This window comes from Anser brachyrhynchus, assembly GCF_964034855.1.
Source record: "Anser brachyrhynchus genome assembly, chromosome: Z".
In the NCBI taxonomy this organism is placed as follows: Eukaryota; Metazoa; Chordata; class Aves; order Anseriformes; family Anatidae; genus Anser; species Anser brachyrhynchus.
The window spans coordinates 18,793,009-18,820,132 of NC_137697.1; the positions used below are offsets into that span (position 1 = coordinate 18,793,009).

Genomic DNA, 27,124 nt, shown 5'->3' on the forward strand with positions numbered 1-27,124 from the left:
TAATGAGCAGTTTGTTTAACATGTTTTAGGAACTATTTAAAGGTATTTTGAAAATGTGCGTTTGTTTGTATCTTGTTTGTTATGGCTTATGCTTTAATTAACTGGTATATTTTGTAGTGGCTCTGCAGTACCACTTATGTATTGTATCTGTGATAGCATGGAGGAGCAGAGGCGGGAGTTGTAGATACAGTTATTTTCTATGTAAACTATTTTCACTTGGTGGCATGTTTCAAATTCAGATATTAGTAAATGATTCAGTCTTTTTGAAGATACCTTGGACAAGATAACTTGGCTCTTTGGAGATAACTTCAACAAGAGGCAGTGGGAGCCAACTGAAACACAAGAAGTTCAGTCCGAACCTAAGGAAGCATTTTTTTTACTGTGAGTGTGACAGAGCACTGGCATAGGTTGCCCAGAGAGGTTGTGGAGTCTCTCTCCTTGGAGATTTTCAAAAGCTGCCTGGACATGGTCCTGGGTAACCTGCTCTAGGTGTCCTAGCTTGAGCAGGGGTGTTGGACCAGGTGGCCTCCAGAAATCCGTTCCAACCATTATTTGATTCTGGGATTTTGTGAGCTTCTACCCTCTTGAAAGCTCTGTTCCACAATAATGATTTAGTAAGTTAATGTCATTATGTCACTGTGTCCCTAGCTGCAACTGCCAAGCTGTAGAATATACAGCTAACAATTTCTATATGCTGTTTGTCAGCTAAGCAAACAGACTTCTGAAATGTTAAGAATTTACTTTTTCTAAATCCTTTAGCCAAGTAATTTATTCTTTACTTCTGAGTCTTAAATTCTTAAGAATTTATTCTTTAATTCTGAGATGCATTTGTCTGCTTTCCACATCTGACTGGTAGATACGTAGTTTCCTAGGGGTAGGGTTTTTTTTCTTTTGTGATTTTATGGTTATGAGTAAATTCAGCATTTGCATTGATCCTGTGACCTGGAGACCCCAAGGCAATGGGTTTTGTTTGTAGTCTTGTGGTTCACACAGTGAAATGCAGAGAAAGCTGATGAATTTGTAATGAGAAGAGATACTATTCGTGACCCTGTATATGGAGCCAAGAAAGCAAAACATTTTAAGAACAGAAAGTATAGAAATATAAGAAGGCTCAAGAATTTTGAAGTTTACACTGTGAAATACTGTATAAGCATTTAGAACATGCAGAGTACCACTTGAAATAAACTTGCTTTCCTGAATATCTTTTTACATCAAATGTCAGTGATGAGGACTTTTCTATATGTTTGTGTGTGGTTTGTTTATTTGTTTATTTCTTCTGTAACAGGTTTTTAGTAGCATAGACCGAGTCACTCAAACACAAGGTGAAGAAAAGGAAGATGCAGGAGACAAAACAAAGAGTGTAACATTGCCTTCAGTGGAATCTTTAAGCTGGAGTTCAGAATATTCTGAAATGTAAGTAGAAGGAAGTGGTCCGCCTCCTGCTAGTCGGCTAGCAAGCCACCTCATCTCAGTTAACTGCATGAGAGTTTGCTTATTTTTATTGCAGACAACAAATATCTACATCCACCTCCTCGGACACTGAGAGTAGCAGGCAGCGACATAGTTCTGGTTTGCTGCCAAAGCTGGCCATATCAGCTGAAGGAGAACAGGATGATTCTAACTGCTTAGTGGGGCCCCGGGAAGAACAGGAAAAGCCTCCGTTAGTGAGCGAGGAAACAGTGCAAGATGAACCTGAAGTAACCACTCCAGCAAGTACCATTAGCAGCTCCACACTATCAGGTAATTCAGGGTGGGTCTCTTCACTGATGACATTAGAAACGGTTGAGAGTCGTCTTTGTTTTGCACTTATATTCATGGATTTAGAAATCCTGCATTTCAGTACTGCTTAAAAGAAAGTATCTCAAGAGGGCTCTGGTTTGGAGAGAATGAGTCATAGGTCCCTTAAGCACATAAAGCACTATTTTTATACCTTCCCATGCATAGGTTGGTGATTTTTTGATTGATCATCCTGGAGTCTTTCCAGCTGATCTGTATAGCTATTTTCTAACACTCTGTGCTGCACTGTTACATGTTTTTAATTAAAACTTTTCAGTGATGTATATTTGTTTCAGAATTGGCAGGGTTGCCTTTGGTTTGTAGAAATTGGTTTGTAGGGTTGCCCTCGGTTTGTAGTTGTCTCATTTGAAATCTAGGAAGAAGCGTAATAAACCCTTAATTAATATATCTCCTTTATGCATCCCTTTCCCAACACAAACATTTGAATGGGTTGCAGAAAGATCCAGGGCCCTACTATCTTGCTTGTTTTGTACTTTCAGAGGAGAGTTCCATGTATCTGTGGGAAAAACTGATACTTAACACAGATCTAGGCTTGTATCAGTCTCACATTTGACCCTATGTAGTTTCCAGTTACCTCCTCTCCACATCTACAGTTTTGTACCTCAATAAGTTATCTCAAGATAACCCTTGTATTACGTATCCTTTCTATTCCTATACCCATGATTTCCCGTGTTGTCTGTATTTTCTTCCCTTCCACCCCCCATTTCTGGGAAAACATCCTCAAGCCCATCCAGCTGTATAGCCATTTCCATCTTCTTCTCTTGTCCAAAATCTTGAGTGTGCTTTCTAAGCTGGGCTCACTCCCCTCCTCAATGTTACATTGATGGAGTTAAGCACAGCAGTCACAGCTGTTAACTCAAATTGCTTCTTGCTCTTTCATAACTTATTGATCACACTTAAGAAGAATTTCATTTTTTTTTCTGTGGTGGTGCATTAGTAACAGGATATTCTGTGATCTTGAAGAAAAACTAAGTATTAGTTTTGTTCACAGGTCAGAGACTTACTCTTCTTGCTTGTTTCATAAGGTCACACAACTTTACTATGGCATCTTTGAAGAAATCTTTCACAGGTTATTCACTTGGTGTAGGGTCTTCCTGTTTTTTTTGTTTGTTTGTTTTTAATTGCTTGAAATTCTGTTGTCCTTAACTGAGCATTGTGGAAAATCATTACCTATGATAGACTAACACCGTTGTGGTTGTATATTGAGATTTGTGGTGCTAGTTATCTTCCTCCTTGTGGAAGTGATAGAAGAACACTCAAAGAATAAAAGCCGGAGATAGTAATTAAAAATTTCACTATAATTAGTGTTTTTAATGATTTTGAAGTTGTTAAGCTGGCAACTTATGAAGGATTGGAAGCTCTCATTTACTTTAGGTGAAGTTCACATGAAAAATAATTGTATTAATCATAAACTTAATCATTAAGTTCTTCAAGGTGAGCATTGCATAATGAGCTACCAAACTTGCTTCTGCTTTTGTCTACATTTTGCTTTAGTCAGTGACTACACAACGTTGTAGTCACTGTTGCATCAGTTCATTCAGTTAACCTCTATGCGTATCTGAAAAAATTACTCAGATTTCTGAAGCATTGTTCTATGGACATATAGACAGAAGGAAAAATTACCACCTCACAACAGTACAGTTTTTCCTCCTTGACCCCCATTTTTTCCTCAATATGTTTATTCCTTCTTTGTACAGTTGGTAGTTTTTCAGAACACTTAGATCAGATAAATGGAAGAAGTGAGAGTGTGGACAGCACAGATAACTCCTCAAAACAACCCAGTGAAGTTGCATCTCATGTGGCTCGTCAGCGATTAGAAAGCACAGAGAAAAAGAAGATCTCTGGAAAAGTCACGAAGTCCCTTTCTGCAAGTGCTTTGTCCCTCATGATTCCAGGAGGTAGAGATAAATCTGTTGATTTGAAATGTTGTGATTTGTTCATACTGCATGGTTTATAATGTAAATGTAAGATTTTGGAGAATCCAGAATGAATTCCATGTCAAGTTTTGTTTTTCCTTTTCTCATTATAATAATGGTCTAATCTAGTCAGACAGTTACAGTGGTCAGACCACACCCGAGAGACCACCTCTGACAAGCAGACTGTAGCTTAGTGGTAGCTACTTTGGTTTTGACCACATGTGTGTGCAGCAGGATGCAGACTTCAGTCCTGGTCCATCCTGCAGTATGGTTGTAGCTTAAATTCTGAGCAGCTTGCTATGTACAGCTCCATTAATAACTGCTTTTCGGTTACAGCAGCATGTTTGGCGTGGCTAGTTTTCTCCCATCTCCTGTAAGGAAAAGTGATAAAACAGAACAAAGTGTCCCCGAAGTGGAAATAGCCAATAAGCTCCTTTTTCTATTACATTGGCTTGCATGGAGTGATCAACGTGTGAAGCCAGAAATACTGCTATACATAAGTGGAAGTGTAGTAGCAGTAGTATTAAGTGTTTCCAGATGAAGCACTGAGACTTCATATTGTAGTGGTTCAGAATCAAAGTCCAAATTTCCCAAACTAAGTGATTTTTTTCAAAAGTGGGATTACGCATTAACTTCATACACTGGCCATATGCTGCCTTTAGACCTTAGGTGTAATATTTTAGTATCTGCTGGTGTGATAATGCAGCCCCACTCTGCTTCATGTGTTCGTGCTTCATGCGTTGAGTCCACAGCCTGGCGGAGAATTTTATGCAGGGCTGTAGGCTTTGGTTCTGACCGGCAGAGGTGGAGAGAGCTGATATTGTACCTCTAAGTTGTAAAGCACATGTGCCTTATGCTGTCTGTAATACCTTGGTGAGCAGATGCAGTGCTATTGTCCATGAATCTTAGAGAATTTTAAGAGGTGAAAGGACTGTCTGAGCACTATTAGTGCAAGAATTTCTGATTCACCTCATGATGTTTTCTACCCTTCTTCACCATACAATTTAAAAAACAGCATAGGCTTCCTGTGTAATATCTGTGATAAGCACCAACTAACCATGAGAATTTTTAATGAGATAAGTCAAGAGGAAGTTTTAAAGTCACAATTATAGAGGAATATTTTGCCTCTGCTTCAGTGCGTACAACCCATTGCCCATGAAAAGAATGATTAGCATTTCTGTGATGCTGTCTGAATGTGAATGATCATTCTCACAGAATGCATGTGAGAGATGAAGATGTCTTTATTTTTACAATGGGAAAGATAGTGACTGTGTGTTTAGCCTATGTAGGATATTTTCAATTCTGAAAGCATTGTGGCCAAGAAGCAGTCTGGGCTTGTTCTTTGTATAGACTGTTTCTTTCAAATAATCTCTCTGTCCCATAAGTCACAGGTGTTTTTCTGGTAAGTCCCTATAGCACTTAGTACCATTTTTGTTTTTTTCTGCTTGCAGAAGGTCTATAGGGCATGCTAATTATTCAGGTTAGCTATCACAAGAGCATGGTACACATGCAGGCAATCTACACAGACAAGCAACACTCAGTCATTTATCAGTTTGTGTTCTATTGGTTCTTTTCACAGCTGTCAAAAATTTCTGTGTTCAGAGATAGTATAGTCTGAATTACTGTGTTTATTAACTGAAGGTTTCTTTCAGTTTGATCTCAGCATTCTATGAAATCTGAACTTAGCTTTGGCTACACGTAGGAATGTTCTTGTCACGTTCATATCAAGCAAAATCTCATGTATTACTTAATACCTCCCAAAAAACCCACCTTATTCACGTTCATCAATAAAATAAACTACAACAACAGATGGCCAGTGTCACTGATCATGTGGCTGAGAGTCACAGGATGTGTCCCACACTATAGAGAGAAATAGATGAGGGGATCTGGGAATGTTTCGGAACCAGAGGTGGTGACAGTTACAGCCCACTCTGGGTTTGGCTGGTAGTGGGAATTCAGCGTTAACCCAGTGATAGCTATCTGTTGGAGCCTTTGGTGACTCAGATTCAGGGAGTCAGTATACTCAGTAGTGCCTTTGTTGACAAAGCCTATCTGCCCTCACATGACATTGCTTGGCACAGCAGCCAAACCTGGAATGTTTCTGGGCTGCATTCCTTTCAAGAGCTGTCATCTTGTTATAGTCACCAGAGTATTTTTTTTATGCTGCAGCAATTGTGTTTACATTTGCGCAAGTGTGAGCACAGTGTGCTTTCAAAACAATAAAATAAAATGAAGCCATAATTGATATTGTTGTAAGAAGGTCTTGCGGTCTTAACTATCAGAATGTAGGAATGGAGATTTGGTACAAGCATTGTGAGTTACTGTCCATGTTCCAACTAGATACTGTGGTTTAATTATAGTAGTGTTTTTAGATATGTGACTGAAACCAGAATACAAACACTTTCTTTAAAACTGCTGGTTGATCTGACAGGCGGTTTTGGGTGTACTCATGATAGCATCTGCTCCCAAAGTGATGTTCTTTTCACATGTATTTATAAGGAAGAGGAATGAGGACTGTTCTTTCAGAGTTAGCAATGAGTGTTTCATATCTAAAAGGAAAAAAACAGCCTACATCTAGCAAGTTAATGTTAGCATTAAGAAATCAGGGTTATGCTATGGGGGAATTAAATTTATTTCTCAAATTGGGTTTGTTGGTCAAGCTTCAAATTCACTAAGCTTCATGCGCAGTGAGGAGAATCTTTATGCAAACACAATGAAATAATTTGTCACAAAGGTGTCATTAAACACACGCCCAGTTTTGTGTGTGTGTTTGTGTGTGCTCAGAATGTATTCTTATAGGCACTTTTTCTTCCAGATGTGTTTGGTGTTTCTCCTCTGGGAAGTCCTATGTCACCTCATTCACTATCATCTGATCCTTCGTCCTCCCGTGACTCCTCTCCCAGTCGTGATTCTTCAATTGCTGCTTCAAGTCCTCATCAGCCAATAGTAATTCACAGTTCAGGAAAAAAGTATGGCTTCACCATCCGAGCAATCAGGGTTTACGTGGGTGACAGTGATATCTACACTGTGCACCATATTGTTTGGGTAAGCTAAATCTTTTTCTTACATATAGCCAGAGAAAACTAGTGATATATTTCCTTTTGATCTTTTGTGTACATTGTATTTGCTTTTTGACAGCTACTGTGTAAAATGTAATCTTGTGCTGAATAGTTATCTTGGAATGAAATTTGTGCCTGTGCACAAGGCCAGTGCTGGCAGCAGGGACGATTAAACCCATGTAATACACATCTTTGACAGGAGTAGTACCTGCGTATGACCACAGAACCATAGAATGGTTTGGATTGGAAGGGACCTTAAAGATCACCCCATTCCAACACCCTGCCGTGGGCAGGGACACCTCCCACCAGCCTGGCCTTGCACACCACCTCCAGGAACGGGGCGTCCACAGCTTCTCTGGGCAGCGTGTTCCAATGCCTCACCAGCCTCTGAATAAAGAATTTCCCCGAACATCTAATCTAAATCTTCCCTCTTTTAGTTTAAAACCATTTCCCCTTGTCCTATCTCTACACTCCCTGACAAAGAGTCCCTCCCCTGCATTTCTGTAGGCCCCCTTTAGATACTGGAAGGCTGCTGTAAGGTCTCCCCAGAGCCTTCTCTTCCCCAGGCTGAGCAACCCCAACTCCCTCAGCCTGTCCTCATAGGAGAGGTGCTCCAGCCCTCTGATCATCTTTGTGGCCCCTCTCTAGACCTGCTACAACAGGTCCATGTCCTGGACCTGGGGCCCAAGCCTGATGCTGATTAACAACATGGGTCAATTTCATTTTTAGCAAATTTGGCACTTGTAAAAAGGGTACTGTGGCTTAGAAAATGAAAGGGTTGGTGCAGCCCCTTTTTGACTGGGGGCAGAGTCTGCAAAACTAAGAAACTGTAAACAGAAAATTTTGAAATATACATCAAGTTTGTTAAACTGCTTCAATTAAGGGATTCACTAAAGTCGGGTTACTTCCACATTTGACTGGTCATTAGGATAATTTAAAGTACTGATTTTGTGTAGAAATTTGCAAATCAATTTGAAATATGAAAAGCTTTGAGGATCTGTCATTCAGGAAAAAGACTGACTTGGGAATAAATAATGTATCTTTCATCCTCTGCTTGCTACTCATTTGAATAAAGAGAGAGAGACAGGCTAAAGAATAAGACAGAAGTTCTTGCATTTGCACTGGTTATCAACTTCCTCAATTGTAAACTAAATCTATATATTTCTGCAATTATATACGTATATATATTTATTTTACACTTGAGGTTGATAACCAATCATGTATTTTATATATTGTATATATTATACATAGGTATATATGTCTATGTGTGTGTATAAATGTTAAACATATTCCAACTACCTTAAAATAATTTTGAAAAATTCATTACAAATATATTATAAGCTTTGAAGTTTTGGATGATGTTTTGTTTCAAATATCCACTGTAGGTTTTGAAATAGCCATGCAACTGATGAAATAGTGTATCGTTCATGTTTATTCATGTTTCAATCATGTTGTTTACCTCTCAGACATACTAATTCATCAAGAACATTGAATGTTGAGAGTGGCTACATGTGACTGATAATAAACACAAAAACTGAAATTCTCGTCACTGGTATAGTGTCATATCAGTGAAAGGAAGGAAAGAAAAACAACGCTGTTGCATTAGAAGTGAAACCTTGACATTTTTCAAAACACTATCAAATTTTTAATATTTATATATTTTTAGCTCTGTAGGCCTCAGTAGTGGCTACATGACTTAAAATTCTTGAAGAGCTCATTTAAAAATATAATAACTTATTCAAGCCACTTTCAACATCATTTGCAATTCTGTTTGTTTTGGTCCTTCATCACCTTTGTGCCTCATTGTTCCCTCCAATGGGCAGCCTGGTGAATTTGGTCCAAATACAAACAGTCCTCAGCTGTGTGGTGGCGTTAAAAATGTGCATTATGATTAGGGTCCTGTATGTGATCACTGCCTTAATTACATAAGTACTTCTCAGTGTCGGATATTAACTCTTCAATTCAAATTTAAAATTCTGGCATGGGAACTGAATCACCCCTTCTTTATATCATGCCCTGCTAAGCAGATTTTACTTAACTATCAGCAGTGATGCGGTGTTTCAGTGAGCTTTGAAACAATTCTACATCCCATATAAGTACAAAAATCAAGCAAGCAGTTGATGATGAAATGATGACTTGTCAGATTTTCTTTTTTCTTCATTCATAGGATTTAATATCTGTAATACCTGTATTTCTTTGTTGTGTTTAAAAGACAACCACTTTTATAGAAGGAATTGACTAAATAAAGCTACTCTTGAAAGCATGGAGAATAGTTTTAACAAGCATCCATTTTCTCCATCTGTGATTTCTAGAATGTGGAAGAAGGAGGTGCAGCACACCAGGCTGGTTTAAAAGCTGGGGACCTGATTACCCATATCAATGGAGAACCAGTGCATGGTCTTGTTCATACAGAAGTCATTGAGTTGTTATTAAAGGTAACTCTTGGTTAACTGGGACACAAAACTACTTTGCAGTTCCTCACCAAGAATTGTGGGGTTACGTTCGCTTCTTTCAGAGATTAGCTATCAGGTTTTATGATTGTTCAAGTACAAACTCTAAGTTGTTATTGCAGTGATCTGGAGAAAAGTCAGTGACTCTATATATCCTAGTATGACTTTAGTTTCACTGCAAGGAACTGACACTACTACTGGTATAAAGTCTATTTGGGTACTGACACAAAGGTGCATCTCTCTTGAAAAACTTGACATGTGCAGGAAAGCACTTCTGTGAATCCAACCATCTTCATCAGGTAACTCAAGCTATTGATGATAAGGCTACTTGTCATTTTCTCCTTATCAAAGTGAAATCAATGAGGAAAAGTGGAAACAGAATATGAAATGTTTTCTTTCCTGCTGTACAGGAACTTGCCTTTCATAATCTTTAAATAAGATGTTTCTATAGAAACTTATTTCTTGAAAACAGCAGCCTTGGTCAGTCCATGCTCCCTTTTATCTAGCTACAATTATTAGAATTTATTATTGTCCTAAAGCTGGTTCTTGGTATGAAGTAGTTTAGAAATTTTGACAGCAATTTGAGAATTTTCCAGTCATCGTTTATCTGGCATAAATTAGCCTGGCGACTTCTGCATGAAGTTCCCTATACTGCCAGCGCTTAGTCTGTTGCTGTTCTATTGCATTTGTGTTTGTCGTGTAACTTCAATTTAAAGCCAAGAGGTCTTCTATTACTCTGCCTAAAGATTGTCTGTATTTTGGCAGAGTGGCAACAAAGTGTCAATTATGACAACCCCATTTGAAAACACTTCCATCAAGACAGGACCTGCCAGGAGAAACAGCTACAGAAGCAGAATGGTTAGGCGCAGTAAGAAAACCAAGAAAAAAGAGAGTTTAGAGAGGTGAGTAAGCTTTGTGGTTCATGATGAATGTGTGTTCTTGTGTGTGTGTGGACATAACAATTAATTTTAAAATGAAGTTAATCCAATTCCCTCTCATACCTTCTGCCCCTCTTTTTTACCTTCTACTATGAGATCCTGTGGGTGTAACACATTCTTTCATTCCCATTTTGCCTATAGTATATCCATTAAAATGCCACTTAAAAGTTTTCCAGGGTTTACAAACCGTTACAGGGAGGAAAATGAGTAACTGAGGTTGTGTCTTCATTTGGATTCAGTATAGCTTTTTCTACTTCATTAAACTTTCTAGTACTAAGTTTATGTGTATTTTTTGCTTGATGCTAATGTTTACACATATTCCGCAAATACATTGCTTGTACTGTATAGATACTGAGTTTTGGTGGGCTCTTAAATAAAGAAAATTAAGATTTATACTCATAAGAAGTTAATTGTTCCTCTGAAATTCAGTGAATGCATTTTAGTACAAATAGATTTAGTTAAAATATCTGTCCCACTTACTAGCAATCAGGATATTTTCTGAACTTCATACTCTGCAGACAGGTTTGGTTTCATGCAAACATAGGTTTTATACTTCCTTTCATGTGGAGTACTAGGAGATTGAAGCAATGTCAGCCGCAAGAGCTTTGCCTGTGGTAATGGTATCTTTTCTGCTTATAACGTTTTGATTAATGTTGTGCTCTTCTCACACTAGGAGAAGATCTCTATTTAAAAAGTTGGCCAAGCAACCCTCACCTCTTCTTCACACCAGCAGAAGTTTCTCCTGCCTGAACCGATCACTTTCATCAGGGGAGAGCTTGCCTGGGTCTCCAACCCACAGCTTGTCTCCGAGGTCACCTACCCCAAGTTACCGCTCCACTCCTGATTTTCCGTCTGGTGAGTGTAAAAGAATGGAGGGCAGAGGAAAATTACTTGAAATTGAAGTATGTTCTGCTTCTTGTGAGCCCCCCAATGCTATCATGCTCTGCTGAGAGCAGTCAGCTCAGACAGACGTAGTTATTGAACAGCAGCTGGTTTCTGTCTGGAAAGGGAAAAAAAGATTCTTGATGCAAAATCCAAAGGGGTTCTCATGATACAAAAATGGAATCGTCTGCTAGGTTTGTAGTTTTGTAGTTTTTGATAGAAAATCTAAAGTCTACAAAGCAACAAGTTGAGTAATAAACAATCCAGTTTTAGAGTACAAAGTAGAATCTTGCCTAGGAGAGGCTGATACAAGAATGAAACCGAGGAAAAAGTTGCTACATGATATAACTAGCATGGGCTCTCACAAATGTGAATTTATTATTGAAAAGATGAAACAGCTGCTGAAATAGAGATGTTTCTGACTTTTAAATGGGCCTCATCTGCTGCATTTTCCTATCACACTTTTGTTGTGATTTTAGTGTCTTCTAATAAAGTGAATGCTGTTCTACAATCCCATGCTGAAGGTAAATTATTTGGAAATCTTAATCATTGCTTTGAAGTGCCAGAAAACATTAGGTATTCGTTTTAAATAGAAAGAGGCAAGAACTCAAGCAGGATGAAGGAACAGAGGGTGGAAGAGAGAAATAGCAACATTCTGGAATGATGAGGGTTTTAAAGCCCAGTCACTCAAAACCTTCCAAATCTTGGAACACTATAGGAACAGACAGCGCACATCCTTTTTGGATAAGTGCAAGCACTGCCTCTCACTCTTCTCCTAGGCAAGATTCAGTTATTCCTTCTAATCTCATGCTTGGTTTGTTTCTTCTTTTTGTAGGTACTAATTCTTCCCAGAGTAGTTCCCCTAGTTCAAGTGCGCCCAATTCTCCAGCTGGCTCAGGACACATAAGACCCAGCACTCTTCATGGCTTGGGTCCAAAGCTTGGTGGGCAAAGATACAGATCTGGAAGACGCAAATCAGCTGGCAGCATCCCTCTCTCTCCTCTGGCACGGACACCTTCTCCAACACCCCAGCCCACATCCCCTCAGCGATCTCCATCACCATTGCTAGGACATTCACTTGGAAATACGAAAATAGCTCAGTCTTTTCCTAGCAAAATGCACTCCCCTCCAACTATTGTAAGGCATATTGTTAGGCCAAAGAGTGCAGAGCCACCACGATCTCCACTCTTAAAGAGAGTCCAATCTGAAGAGAAACTTGCACCCTCTTATGCCAGTGATAAGAAACACTTATGTTCACGAAAACACAGTCTGGAGGTGACCCAGGAAGAAGTGAATAGAGAATTGTCCCAGAGGGAAGTAACTCTTCAGAGTTTGGAGGAGAATGTATCAGATGTGCCATCACTCACACGAGTCAGGCCTGCAGAACAGGGCTGCTTGAAACGTCCCATTTCTCGTAAATTAGGTAGGCAAGAATCCATCGATGAGCTAGACAGAGAGAAGCTGAAGGTCAAGATAGTTATGAAAAAGCAAGATTTTGCTGAAAAAGCAAATGCTGCTCTACATGAACATAGCAGCGAACCAGAAAATCCCAATACCTTAAGATTGGAAGAAAGAGACAAAAAAGCATTCCAGAAGGTATTAGAAAGATCAAATCAGTTTGAAACAAAAATCGTTGCTTTGGAGACCCAGTCAGCTGGTGGCATACTCAAAGACACCCTTCAAAAGAATGCAAACTTGAGATCAAATGAGTGCATTGCTTTAGAAGCACAGACGTTGTGTCATGGGCCTCCGCTTAGTGAATTCAGTCACCTTTCCTGTGACTTCAAAAGAACTTCCCCTCCATGTACACTGCAGGATGTACCGTCGCAGTCCTCTGACAGGATGTTTAATGGAAAGGGAGAAAACACGGATAAAAATGTACCAACAAAAGAATTTGTCAAATATGAAAGATTAGATGGCAAACTTGCAAATATTGATTATCTTAGAAAGAAACTGTCCTTTGAAGAAAAAGATGAGAGTGTCTGTCCAGTGCTAAAACCCAAGCTGACAACAAATGTTCATGAATGCCTTCAACTTAACACAGTCAGACCCATAAGCATACAGCAGGATTCCACTACAGTTGCTGAGGGTAGAGCATTCATCAACAGTGCACATGCTGCTCAGATTAATTCCGTTTCTTTTGTTCCCCTCAAAACCTTGAATGGCCGAGCAGAAACGGGTGTGGAAAAATCAGCCGTGATTTCCACTGAGTCACCTGTCAGAAAAAGTCCATCAGAATATAAACTTGATGGGAGGTCTGTTTCCTGCCTGAAACCAATAGAAGGCACACTAGACATTGCCTTACTTTCTGGACCACAGGCTTCGAAGACCGAGTTGCCTGTGTGTGTGCTGCCAGAAGGACAGAGTGCCAGCAGTGATGTGGGATCTTCTAAACCTGCAGCACCACAAGAGGGTGGTGGAAAGGCAGAACTGGCCTGTCAGAAAGAGCAGTTGTTAAGCTATTCAAAATCTAGCAAAATTAACATATCAGAACCTCAGGTTCTGCAAATAAGCAAGAGTTCTCCAAATCCACCGGTCATGCCTGTGGCTGCAGAAATAGTGACAGAGAAAAAGGCTCCTAGTCCAGCTGCTAAAATCAGTGTTTCTGTTGAAGCTGTTCAAAAGAAAGACACCTCCCCTTCAAAACAGAAGGACAGTTCAGTGGAGGCAAAGTCCAGCACTGTTCAGAGTCAGAGTGTTAAAACTACCCAAACATGCTGCAAGCTTTCTACTGTTCAGAACACTCCTGAAAAAGCTCTAGGCAAAGAGAAGCAAGGACAAAAGGAGCTGCCTGCCAGACAGCCAATAACCCAAAGAAATTGTGAACCTACCCCTGCAAAGGTGGAGGTGATCAGGGAGTCGTCTCTGAAGGTATCTGTCTCAGATGTTCTGACAACAAGCTACTCCAAAAGCAATGAAAAAAAATCTGCTGATTTTGCCATTCCATCTCAGATACAAGGAAAAATGCAAGCAGCTGGTCCCAAGGCACAACCTAAGGATAGCAAAGATGCTCTAAAACAGTTAAACAAAGAAGACACTGTTGTCGTTAGTTTTGTAGAAAGGGATATAACCAAGCAGAAAGTTCTCAGTGAGTCTAAGAAAGTTACTATAGAGTTAAAGAGTGAAACTCCTACATCCAAACGACCCTCAATGGATTGTGATCCTAAAAATGAGAAGTCTGTACTGCTGTCCTCTGTGCAGAAGGACAACACCAAAGATTTGGGAAAGAAAGATCAGAAACAGGTCCCTGACATAAGGCTACAGACCACTGAGAGAATGCAGTCCAGCCAAGTTCCTCAGCAACAACTTACTACTCTGGTCTCCCCTGCTGCGAGAGATGCTGTAAGCAGAAACTGTGCTGTAGATGTTCATGTAGGTATTCAAGAACATGTGAAGCCTGCTGCCACCTGTGTGGAAAGCAGCAGTAATAAGCTCAGGCCTGCTTCTGATGTGACTCCCTCTAAGTCTAAGCACTTGGATAAACAGACCTTTTCACAAAAACCATGCACTCCAGAAACAAAAGAAAAAGAAACAATTATTCAGGTGTCTGTCAGCTCACGGAAAGATGGCAAACATGCCAGTAAAAATGTGCCAGATCCCTCTTCTTTTGTTTCAGGTTCTTTGAGAAAAATGAACAATGAACATGTTCAGGTCGAAAAGCCTGTGACTATTGAGCATGGGTTGGTATCCACCCTTCAAGTGAGCACCATCACTGCTGACACCAAACCCAAATCCTTTGCTCTTGGGCCAGGACCAACAGGCCCAGAGATTTCTAAGCAAATGCAAAGGCAAGAACCAGCAGGCTTTGGGGAATCTGCTGATCAAAAGCTGCTTCACCTCACTGAGAAACAAACCGTGTCTCCAAAGTTTTCCACTGTGAAAGACTGTCTCATGCTGAGCAAACAGGCAGACAGAAGCCCTAGTAATCAGACGTCTCCGGATAAAAGACCCGAAGGAAAAACATGCACTGATGCACTTTATGTTCAACACGACAGTGGGAAAGTAGAGCCTACCCTTTGCCTCACAAACAGTGATGCCAGAGCAAAAGGAGCAGAAAAATCAACCACAAGTAGCAAATGCTCTCAAGATTCAAAAGGGAAAGGACAAGTTAATCAAAAACAGCCAGAGGATGCAAACAAACAGGCTGCAATGAAACATTTGTCAGGTGCCAGTGGGCAAAGTTCTTGTCATGTGGCTGCAATGCCAGGAAAACCAATGACTAGTTCAGCCAATTTCTCTGAATGTAGGCAAGAAGCATTTGTTTTGTCTTCAGAGAAGAGTGATGCATCTTCAGCAAAGGTTAAAGCAGCTTCACCTGAGCTTCCTGCGGCCAGCTGCAAGGAACTAAGTAAGAAAAGCACCTCTTCCACAGGGTATGGTAAGGCAGAAATGACTAAAAGTGTGTCACTGGTGACCTTGCACAGTGCTGCTGTTGTAGTAGAAGCCCACCACTCTACTTCAAACACTGGGGGGAAACCTGGAAATCAAGAAAAGTCTTTTGTTAACACTGTGGATGTAAAGGGAAAAGATGCTGTTCAGGCTCAGCAGTCTGCTTCAAGAAAACAGAATGTAGGTAAAGATTTATCTAGGTCAGCAACCACACCTGACCGCCAAAATGCACTTTCTAATGACAAAGACTCAGCTCGGCAGCGGCGAGGAAAGGAAGCTTTGCGGAGCAGTCCTCACAAAAAAAACTGTTGACTGTACTACCTGCAGATATAACTTCAAAACTAGCTGAAACAAAGACAATATATTTTGACCATCTTTAAACCAGCACTGTGTAGTGTCTTTGTGTGGCAAAGCTTTCATGTCACTGACAAAAAAGAATGGGGATATATAGAAAGGACTTTTTTTTCAAAATGCCTTCCCAATGTTAACCGGTAAAACTGTTACCATATAGTATTTGTACAAAAATAGATAAACAGCTGAAAGCTGTTGAAGAAATGATTTCCTCTGTAAATACCTGGTGATGTGTTTGGGGTTTGAATGTAGCATATATACTTTGCTGCTGATTGCATTGTTTACTCTTCCCTTTTTTAAAGATAGTTGCTTTGCTACTTATTTGCCATACTCAAATATGAAACTGAATTACTAAAACTCACAAGTGGCGTGGACATGCACAAGTATTGGTCTAACCTGGAGGATAAAAACATGCCACATTTTTACTTACTAAAAATCCTAGCTAGAGGTAAAAATAGAAGAAAAGAATAAACATGGTGAGTTATTGTGAGTTTTTACATGTATTGTTAGTAATCAGATTTTGATAGTAGTATATCTGGCTAACTGCTTCACCAGATCTAACACAAGATCTAACTGCATCTCCCTGCTGCACAAAGCCTGCCTGGTAGAGTGGGTGTGATTAAAGATAAGGGAAGAGCGCTTGGCTATCACGGCATCCCAGGAAGAGTTGTGTTCTCTGGTGGAATGGTTGTGCTGGTCCTGTCTGCTGGGAGTGTATTCTGTCACCTTCCCCTCAGACAAGGCCGAGACTCTGAAGCACACGCCGTGTCTTTGGTTTCTGCTGCAACCCTCTCTTGGTTTCCTTCAGCTTTTTTAAATTCAGGCCCTTACAGTGTGAGGCACAAATATAAGCACATGACTTGCAGTACTATTATGTTCATCATGGGTTTTGACGAATTTAGAGGATGTGTGTTATGGCATCTAGGCCTGCATAATTAGCTTCATACAGCTGTAGCTTTTTTTTTTTTTCTATTTTATGGCAATTAGGGTAAAAAGGAAAAAAAGCAGTTCCAGTATCATATCTTCAAAAAAAAAAGTTCAGGACATCCGATACATTTTAATATGTAGCTGGGGCCTTATGTTGTAGACTTTTAACTTGCTGTTTTTTAGCAAGAAATTCTGGGTTTCACATTAATTTCTAAATGCATTGAGTAGCTCCATACATTTCATAACATAATCTTTTTATTTGTATGCAAAAAAAAAGAGTAATACTGTAATTATAAAAGAAGCATTTTGTAACAAAGGAACCTGTTGGAGCTATTTGGTGCTAGAATGTGACTGTGTTTTTACTTTTGCTAAGCCTTATTTAAATTTTGTATACTGTGGAACATGTAGACTTGGATCATTTTAGTGTGGGGATTATTAGTTTGTTTTGAAGGATGAAAGGTAAAACATGAAACATGTACAGGAGCACTACACAATATCCTTGCAGATATGTGTTTTTAAATGATTGGGATCAACAGAATGGTGGTTTTGCTTATTTCTGTTTTATGTAGCTAAACTAGACCTAGGCCCATACCTGTTTCATTGGGGTTACGGATTGTCTTTTCTGTCTCAAAAGCTAGAAATTTGTTCTTAAAAGCACAGTATAATCTTGATTCGGAGGTTTGATTGACAACTGATAGTATGCAGAATTAATTTCCCTCTGGGAAATGCTTTATTACACTAATTAGTTGAGTTGGATTACAACAAACCTGCTATGGAAAGAAAATCACAAACAACAACTTCTGATTTTTTATGTGACACTAGAACATATGCACTGCCTTTGGTGCATTCACAGAGGAGCTAGTGAGTGATGGGTAATATTTTTGATCAGTTTTGAAGAGAAAATGGTCTCAACATTTACAGTTTATCTGTGCTTTGGCAGTTACTACAAATGAACGCTAATGCACTTCAATATAACATTTCTGTCTGGGAGGTATTTCCTAGTTTACAGTCTTCTGCATTTTTTTAACTCTCCTCTTGTTTCCTTTAAAGCACATCTAGCTATTTGTTTACAGTATACCTTTATGTATATTTTGTATAGTTCATTATCACTTCTGACAAATAAGTTTTTTGCATTTTGGAAGTGTAACAGTGCGTACGCTTGTGTTTATGTAGTACCTGTTCGTTTGTTGGTGCTTACCTTATCAGTGAGCTGTTAGAGATCCTCCTACCTGTGTGCTACTTGGTCAGTCTTTCTGTGATTGTAGATTTGATGTGTTCCTTTGTAGCTTACTGCTGTAGATTGCTCAGCTTACCAGAAAAAAAAAAAAAGTAAAAAAAAAAAAAGAGAGACAAAAAAAAAAGAAAAAAAAGAAAAAGAAAAAAAAAGTTAGGGTCTGTGCAATAAAGTGTTTGCAGTCTTATTTTCTCTAAGAAACTCCTTATGGATGTCATAATTGTTGCATATTGAACACAATTATTTATACTTATGCAGTTGCATAACATTGAAATAAAAATTCAGCATGAAACACTGTTGTGTTAGTATTTTCCATTGAATTGCTTTCACTCACGTAACTTCAGGCACATCCCTGCTGTACTCAGAGGTGGGCAGTTTTCTTCCCTCAGACCAACCCAGTGCACCCCTTCAGGCATGTGCTGGCCAAGGATTTTGCATGAGAATCGTTGTCTGGTCTAGAGGAGGAAGACGTTTGGAGAGCTGAGTATCTCATGTCAGGCAATGGCTAGCACCACTGCACTGCTGCTCAGTAGGTAGGCGCATGGATGGACAGCGTACCCTGACTGCCAGTAACAGCTGCAGCAACCTGAAATGTGAGACTTCGATCCCTCCTCCAAGGCTTATATAATCATTCACTACAATAAGTTAGGGTGTTTTTCAGTACCTTCTCAAAACACCAAATCTTTATCTTTTTTTAATTCATGCTAAATTCTCCGCCTTAAAAAATTCATGAAGCATGAGTGTTAAGTGCAACATTTCTTCAGTTTTGAAATCTCTACCCTTGAATGTATTCAAATCTCCCTTTACTATTTTGTTTCACGTAATACAAAAGATGCAGAGAGCCAGGCGGAGGAGGTGGAGCAGAGCCCCTTAGTGCCCAGTGGCCACTTTGATGGAGACAAATCCTTCTGTCAGGAGAAGCAACGGGCAGGACTATTGCTCCCCTAATTTCCATCTTTCTGTCTCTTGTAGAGGAGCACATCCACACGTCCTTACTGTTCTACTGCCAATGGCTGATAAAGGAGCTTTGCACACCTGTTTGGCATGTGCCAGGTTATTTTTGTTCATGTTTTACTGGTGTGTTTTTCTCTGTGCTTTTCACCTCTACAAAACCAAGTGCATCTGCATTACAGAATCACTTCTGTTGTGTTCTCTGAATGAAACCAATAAGTTACCCCCAGCCTTTCTAACTTGCCGAAACCCAGCAGAAGACAGATGCTCTGCAAAATTGGTACAGTGGCAGGGGATGTGCATGAATATGGGAGTGGAGAGGAGGATCCAGCAGCTTGGGGAAAGGAAATGACCAGAGTTGAGAATTGACTGTATGTGACTGCCTTGCCTGCTGTGCTGTCTCTGACTGGACAGCAGTAGCCATCCCTCGGTGGGGAACTGTAGAAAGCTGCACATCCACAAATCCCCACAGCGCTCGGGGCCAGCAGAAAGGGGTGGTGTAAGGGGGTTTGTGTTGAGGGAGGAGAAGTCAGGAGAGAAATGCTGACCATCACATTTGGCCTGTCATCCTCACTTCTGCCATTGTAAGAAGAGCCTGCGTCTCACCTGGGTTGGGAGTCCTTTTCACAGTTTGAAAGAGAAATGTGGTCTTCCCTCTTCAAGAACTGAACTTCCAGCTTGCAAGGTTCCTTTGGGCTCTGTATTTTCTCCTGAGATTGGCAAGAATTAGCAGGGATGTCATGATTGTATTCAGAAAGTACTTAGCAGCTCAAAGAATAAATTGCAGGACTGGAAGATACGAAAGGGTGTACAGATGTCCCAGTTCATGGCTTGGGTGGCATCAGTTTTTCCTTTCAGTGACTATATCTTTAGTATATGTAAGCTTTGTGTTATACCATGGTTTCAGTGACACCTGTATCCCAGGAGTGAGTTGGGTTCTGTTGAGCACCATTCACCTCAGGCAGTTCCCTTGTCCCTGCACGCTGACTCCTTGGCTGCACTTGAAAAATAAAAGTCCTGACAGGACACCAAGGAGCGCATTAGATCAGAGCTTGATTGGGTAAACAAATTCTACAAGGAAAAATAAATCTACTGTCACGTTCCATATACATCTGTGCTAAGTAATACAAGACTAAATCTTTGGACTTCAAAAAAATAATATATAATCTGGACATTTTGGTGTATTATGTAAAAATGTTCCTTCAGAATAATCACTCCCTGTATTCAGGATTTTTGTGTATACTCTATATACTATATACGTGGCTCAGCACTGTTGTTTACAGTGTCCTAATGAATGGTGTTTTACAGGATAATAAAAGCAGAGAGCCTGCTCTGCATAGGTGACACTAATGTAAATCACAGAGGAAACAAAACTGGCATCAGATGAAGATAACACAAGTTGTGTGGAAGGGAGAGAGTTGCAGAAAGGTCTGTACTTAACATGCCACGCTCAAATGTATCTTGCACATGAACACATTCACTATTTTGCCTTTTCAGACAGCTTCAAGTTTTAACTGACTGAAGTCCATGTGCAAATCTACCCTGTGATGCTGGGGAGCATTTCAGAAACTGTTAATGCTTAAATCCAAATGAAATGCCAAAATCCAAACGAAGCAGTGTATTAGGAAGTGAGTACCAGCACAACACGCTGCATTCCCTTCAAGTCACAGATATTTGCAAATCTCCTGATCTTTGCAGCAATTTTTAGTGCTTAACCCACGCTATGAACTATGCCATGCTCTTTTTGCTTAGCCACTTATCTATTGCTTTCCTGAACCCACAAGTTGGTGAGGGAAATAACTGAAGCTGTAGGTCAGGTCGCTCTTGAGGGGTACCCACACTGACGTTCATCAGGCAGTGCAATTATTGGCATTGACTTGTTTAACCAGTTGTGTTTGCAGAGGGAGGGAGCCTTGTATCCTGAACTGCCTGGCTGTTGAGGACAGGTCGGGTTGTCCTCTGGCTGCCTGGCTGGCTTGGTGACATCTCAGATCCGTCATTAAGGAACTGCTCACTGATGCGGGCACCGAGGGCAGCTTTGATGCTGCATAGCTTGTGGGTTCAAACACAGCGCCTGCCTGCAGGGTCAGGAGCAGGTCTCTGAGAGCCTCTCAGCAGCAGCAGGAACGGGGAGTGTCTATAAGCAGCATGGAGAGCTGCAAGGAGAGGCACCCTGGTGCCCAGAATCTGAAATTTTCTATGGGCAGATAAATACAAGATTTCAGGGAAATTTTTTTGGGCCAGGAGCTGAAGCTGAGTTTTTGTATTCCCAGGTGGAAATTGCTCAACGAGAGCTTGGAAAATGTTCAAGGAGTGACCACGACTTCTGGTTGCATGCAGCCAGGAGCCTTGCTGTGGACAGACTGAGACTCCGCGTGCTGCCGGGTCTTCTGTGGAGGCAGAGGGGCCATGTCGGGCCATGCCCTGCCAGGTTGTGCCTGTGCAGCGGGGTCAGCCTGCTGGCAAAGCCCTAGTGCCAAAAGTCATGTTATGGGAAAGGGGCACGCAGCAAGCTCCCATCGCTTGCCCAAATACACATACTCTTTTAATCAGAATTTAATCAGAAATGTGATAGAGGCTATTGTGGTCTGCCCTGCAGGAGTTGGTCTTATGTGACTATATGAGCATTGCTCCAGTCCTTCACAGGAAGTTTTGGTTTTTTCCCCCCCTTTTCCTTGTTAACTGAGCAGCATACATTAGTGCCAGCTCTCAAACAAAGCTGTTTCCCAAGGGCAATTGATTGAGAGTGAGAGGGTGAGAGTTTATTGTTATGTTCTTTTTTAAGGAACAAATCTTGCATTTCATCTCTTGGATCTTCCTTCTATAGGTGCCTTAGCCCCAGTGGCTGTGACAGCAATGCTAGCATAGAGATGAACTGGGCATCTCCTTAAGAGAAGTTATTCGTTTCCAAAACCCAGGTCACAGTTTATTTTCCAAGATCATATAAAAGATTTTATTATTTTTCTTAAAATGATAATAAAAATGGAAAGACATTACAAAAGTTAAATGAAATACAGGGCCACGTGAAAAAAAGGTAAGTTGCCTTTCATCCTAATCCAGTTACTGTACATCTCTTTACACTAAGCGCCCATCATACACTTAGATTTGCTGATAATTTCGCTTGAAATAGTGAGCGCCCCAAATGGCGATGGCACCACAGGATAAAACTGCCAGGACAACTGCAACAATTCCTGCAGTGTTGATCCCACAGGAGAGTGAGACAGTGACCAGCAGAACCCCGGCCAGCGATTTGGGTTCAGAGCACGTTGTTCCTTCAGGGTCTTTGATTTTATCTGGGTTCTGCTTGCACCAGGTGATTAAACCAATGTTGGAGCAGGTGCATTCCAGGGGGTTGTAACTTAAATTGATTACGCTGTGGGCAGGTAGGGACTCTAGCTGGTCACGGGGTACAGTACGGATCCTATTGTAGGCAAAATTGAGGTAGATGCTCTTGAGTTTTGAAAATACATCTGTGCTGAATGCAGTAAGTTTGTTGTGGCTCAGATCAACATGCTGTAGCTTCCTGAGGCTGTGAAATGCTTGGTTGTCCACTGCAATCAGTTCACAGGATGACAAAATTAGCACCTCTAATTTGGATAACTGTTGAAACAGTTTGTTCTTTGGCACAATTCCTGACTCAAAGGTATTTTGACTAAGGTCCAAGAGCACGAGGTTTTCCAGGCCTTGAAAGAGATATTGAATGCTGGTATTAATGGAGGATGAGGAAAGATTCAGGACCGTCAAGAGATGCAAATTTTGGAAGGGACCCTGTGAAGTGTCAACGTGAAGATGAGTGAAAGCTATGTCCAGCAGCTCCAGGCTACTGCCTTCCTCTAAGAGCACATCTCGGAGGTGGAGCTTTGTGTTGTGGCTCAGATTCAGGTGCCGAAGACTTTTCAAGCCACTTAGCGCTTTGCTACAGCAGTCAGGGCTTTCAATGTGACTGTGACTTAAATCGAGGTGCTGAAGCTCTGCCAGTTTCTCCAAGCAGCCAGAGCCCAGATGCAGTGTCTCCAAGTTTCCCTTGACATGGAGGTGGGTGAGAGAGGGGAAGGCGGCAGAGCTGATGTTGCAGAGGTGCTCGAAGGAGTTGACGTTGAGAACTAACTCCCTTAGCGAGCTCATACCACTGATGCCAGGGGGCAAGGAGCTGATGTGGGTGTGAGTTAGGTCCAGCTTTCGGAGCTTGGTCAAGCAGCGAAATGTGTCAGCGTTTAGGTTTCTGAAGTGCCGTAGTTGCAAATAGAGATCCTTGACAGACATGTTACAGAGGCCTTGCAAAACATCTGGGGTTATGTCAGGTTCCTTCTCCACATCTTGAAATGTTCCCAACCAAAGGGTCTGGACAACAGAGTTCTGTATCCCTGCAAGGACCCCAGGGATGTCCGTGCAGCCCCCGAAGTCCAAGGTGTAGAAGTGGGACTGGAAAGCTCCAGGTTCAACACGTAAAATATCATTGCCTTTAAAGATGAGAGTTATGTTACTGGTCTTCTGAAGAATGCTGACATCTTCTGCTGTAATAACTCTTATGTGGTTCATTTGAAAGTCAAGGTATTTGAGGTTTTGAGTTGGAAAGTTGAGAGGGAGCTGCAATGAAGAGATGTGGTTGCTGCCCAAGAGGAGGGTATCCAAGCTGTCCAGATTTGTCATTGGGATAAAGGATATTGTGGTTATTCCCGTCTCTGTTAAGACAAGCTGCTTCAGGGACTGAGGGCCAGCAAATGCTGTGTCAGATAAGAACATGAGCAGGTTTCCGGTCAGCACAATGGTCTGCAGATGCTTGTTGTTGTGAAAGGCACCTTCGTACACCCAGTTGATCTGACATCTTGAGGGAGCAATAGAAACCAGCATTAGTGGCCTGTCCTGCAAAACTCTCGCTAAATACCCGATACCCCAAACTGCACATCAAGTATGTAAAAACTCATGATCAGTTGCCTTCAGTGGGATAAAAGTGTCTATCTTTTCCAATGATGCTTGCCCAGTATTTGTAAGCTCATGTTTAAATACAGAATTCTAGGGAGGAAGCTGTACAATAGCAGAAAATCCTTCCCTGAAATGATGGGTGTGGGAAAGCTTTTGTGGATATCAGGGAGACATGAGCTTTTTAGTGTCGTTAACTTAATAAAATGAATTTTCCTGTAAAAAAAATCAAGCATTTACAAGGCCCAAACATATCTTTCCATAGGTTTTAGTGAACAATATCGAAAAGTGCATAAAAAATTGCTCTAGTGACTTTGTTGGTCTTAGCAATAGTAGTACACAGAAAATATACATTTCATCCATCGCCCTGCAAATGACTGCCTCTGGAGGAGAAGCCTAGACATTGCTCAAGCAAATCAGTCTTCGCTTAGTAAAATACCTCAGCAGTGCTGCTGGTGGCTTCTCTGTGAAGGCAGCAAGATGCTGCTCTGGTGCGCATCAGAAGTCTCCAGCTCCGGACAAGGGCAGGGGGTGGTGGTGACCAAGGTGATGTGCAGAAGTAAGGATGATCTCCCCTACCTTGTCAAGTCCAAGTAGAGAAGAGACTTCAGCCCAGAGAAGGTTGAGCTCTGGAGGGAAGGGAGCATGTTGAAGCTGAAGTCAAGGATTTCTGTTGTGACAGGTAGTCTTCCAGGAATCTCCCTCAGTCCTAAACCTTCACAGCTGTAGCTTTTATTCACTGTAATCTGTGGAAAACATACAGTGAAACTCAAAGAGGTATGTACTGTGAATATAGATAGGAAACTACCACACTTTAAAAAACAAACAGAATTTTGAATTATTTAAAAATGTAGCAGCCAGAACCCTATGAAACACCATCTCAGGCTTGAAATGCACTGCCCCTCGGGTTTTGTGAAGTCTGTTTTTAAAACACACACCTTGAATCTTGTGCTAATTTGAAGTGTGTCTCATCTGGAGTACTTTCTTATCCAAGTTAGCACATTTGAGGATTGTTTACCATTCTGGATGAATTATTAATCCCTTAGATGAAATCCCCACAAGGTAGTTTTGAATTCTGAATTTCATGAGTCTTGTAACAAAGATTACTCTTGGAGAAGTCTAAGCAAAAATCTTGCAGTGAGGAGGTAAAAAAGAGCAGGCCTGGGAATGTTTCTAGGAGGAACACATCCAAATTAATTGGATACCAACTGCAGTTACGCTGCGGTGAGGGAATGGCAGGAATGCGTAGCTGGTGATAGACCGAGATCTTATCTGATATGCCGGGCCTTTAAAATTTATATCAGGGCTTTTCAGTTTAAGTAAAAACGAATTGGTCTGTATGCAGTCTGCCCTGTAAATACCAGAGAAGACTCATTAAACATGCCTGACGTGCCTTTGCCTGCTGACGGCCCAGCAGCCAGCCGGAGCCTGGGCCTGTTGCAGAGCCTGGGCCTGTTTGTGGGACCATGGCCTCGTCCCACAGCCCTCAGTGCCTTCCTTGGGAGGTGGCCTCCCTACACTGCTGGACCAGACCTCGGGCTGTCAGGCCACAGGACACCCGCTGGGGACGTGTCCCCTGGGCCGCTCAGGGGCTGCAGCTCTGGCAGGGGGGGTGCCCTGAGACGCTCTGCTTGTGAGGAGGTCGACTGGGGTGTCCTGACATCCTCTGGGACATCACTTCCCAGTGCAGGGGAGTGCTCCCATTGCCATGTACGCCCAGCAGCATGCGGGGAGGCCTTGTGCAATGCAATGTGAGGGGTCTGCAAGTCCTCAGGGAAGAGGAGGAGGAGGAGGAGAGGGAGGAGGCAGCAGCAGTGTGGTGCGTGCTGCAGTCAAAGTGGTCTGGGATGCGCAGGCAGGTGGCAAAGGCTGGAGCAGGGAGAGCAGTGTCTGTCAAGGGACAGAGAGGGAGAACGCGTTCGTCCTCTCATTTGGGTGCAATGCCTGTCCCTGAGGGGAGCTGGGGAGCACAGGGGAAGCTGGTGGGAGGAAGTGGGCGGGGGTTTTCGCCAACACACTGCTGGGACATGGCTCCTCTGCCGCCTCACTGCCTCTCACCCTGCCTGGGGCCCAGTGTGTGTCTCGTGGGGAGGGAGGTGACAGACAAGGTGGCCCCAAGCCTGCCGCGCTGAGCACCCAACTGGTGCTGATAACTATGGAAATAGCAAAATATAGACTCAGAAAAGATGATGCCTTCTATATCAACATGCAAGTAAGAAGCCCTGGGGCTGCCCCCTGCAATGTGTGGTTTAGACAGATGACAGCCACCTAGCTGTCACTGCAAAGGAGAGCGGTGCCTGTGTTTTAGCACCAAAACAAAGTGCTGAGCTCACTCTCTAGCAATGCTGCAGGGCACAGAGCAGGGCTTTGAGGGAGCTGGGGAGGAGCCATCCCCTGGGGCATCCTGCTGTACAGCTCTGGATGCTCTGGTGTTTGTACATTTAATTTGATAAAGAATTTGCTGCAGGCTCCAGCTGTGCAAGGAGAAGGGCTGGTTTCCACAGTGCTCCTTCCCTGAACCCAAATCCTTGCCTTCTGCCCCACTCTGTCTCCCACTTTTTAAAATGAAAAACAAAAACCTCATGGGTCAGACTTTGTTCCTTGAAAAACCCTGGTGCTATCTCACTTTGCTCATTGGGTACAGCGTGCCTGTCAAATGGCACACAGAGCCACCATCATCTTACCCTGCACACAAGATGCTGGACGGAGAACGTAGCATAGGAGAAAAAATCCTTGCCCCTGCCCCCTTTCTGGCTCTGCTGAGAGATCCCCTTGAGCTTTTTGCCTTCCTTTTCACTTCCCTGGAGCCCCAGCCTGGTTTCTATGAAGGGGCAGCGGCAGGAGGGAGTGTGTGTGTGCCAAGAGGTGGGAAAGCAGCGCGTGTCACCGAGCACGTGTCACGACACCTGCTTACAGCCCTGACAAAGGCGTCCAGCCCCCAGAGAAACCTCTCTTCGATTCAAATAGTTGGATGCCAGCTGGTAAGTGCCAGCCAGATCCAACCTCTGTGCTTGACCTGCAGAGAGACCAGCGGCCACCACTCACCTCGGTGCACATTGTGTCTGCCGCGCTGGTGGCTCCGTAGCTGGCACAGGCGAGCACGGTGGCGATGAGGAGGCATGAGCCGCATGCCATGGCAGAGCAAGGCAGGCTGCCTGGTATCTTCCCTTGAAGAAAGTGAGACAGAGCAGCAAGGGTCAAATGAACTGGGTGAGCTTGCTGAGAGCAGGTTGTACGAAGAAAAATGTTACGCTTGCTAAATCTCCTCCTCAGCATGAGCACAGCGGTAGTTTCAGACTGAAAGAGGAAC

The 27,124-nt window shown here is 42.1% G+C and overlaps 2 protein-coding genes across 12 annotated transcripts in view; one reads left to right on the plus strand and one right to left on the minus strand.

Moving 5' to 3' along the window:
- MAST4 (microtubule associated serine/threonine kinase family member 4) overlaps positions 1 to 18,235 on the plus strand; it is a 296,539-nt gene extending 278,304 nt beyond the window's left edge. For all 11 annotated transcript variants that reach the window (XM_080573069.1, XM_080573072.1, XM_080573073.1 and 8 more), the window contains 8 exons: positions 1,286 to 1,413; positions 1,508 to 1,740; positions 3,495 to 3,695; positions 6,529 to 6,758; positions 9,085 to 9,207; positions 9,988 to 10,124; positions 10,834 to 11,015; positions 11,878 to 18,235. In XM_080573069.1, the coding sequence (XP_080429195.1) occupies positions 1,286 to 1,413; positions 1,508 to 1,740; positions 3,495 to 3,695; positions 6,529 to 6,758; positions 9,085 to 9,207; positions 9,988 to 10,124; positions 10,834 to 11,015; positions 11,878 to 15,743 (5,100 nt within the window). In that variant the 3' untranslated portion in view covers positions 15,744 to 18,235. The remainder of the gene's footprint in view (positions 1 to 1,285; positions 1,414 to 1,507; positions 1,741 to 3,494; positions 3,696 to 6,528; positions 6,759 to 9,084; positions 9,208 to 9,987; positions 10,125 to 10,833; positions 11,016 to 11,877) is intronic.
- On the minus strand, positions 17,975 to 27,124 carry CD180 (CD180 molecule). Its single transcript, XM_080573110.1, has 3 exons — positions 26,860 to 27,124; positions 24,394 to 24,560; positions 17,975 to 23,719 (listed from the first exon to the last, which is right to left on the minus strand). Exons 1-3 carry the CDS (start codon positions 27,088 to 27,090, stop codon positions 21,994 to 21,996), a joined length of 2,124 nt encoding a protein of 707 aa, XP_080429236.1. The 5' UTR covers positions 27,091 to 27,124; the 3' UTR covers positions 17,975 to 21,993.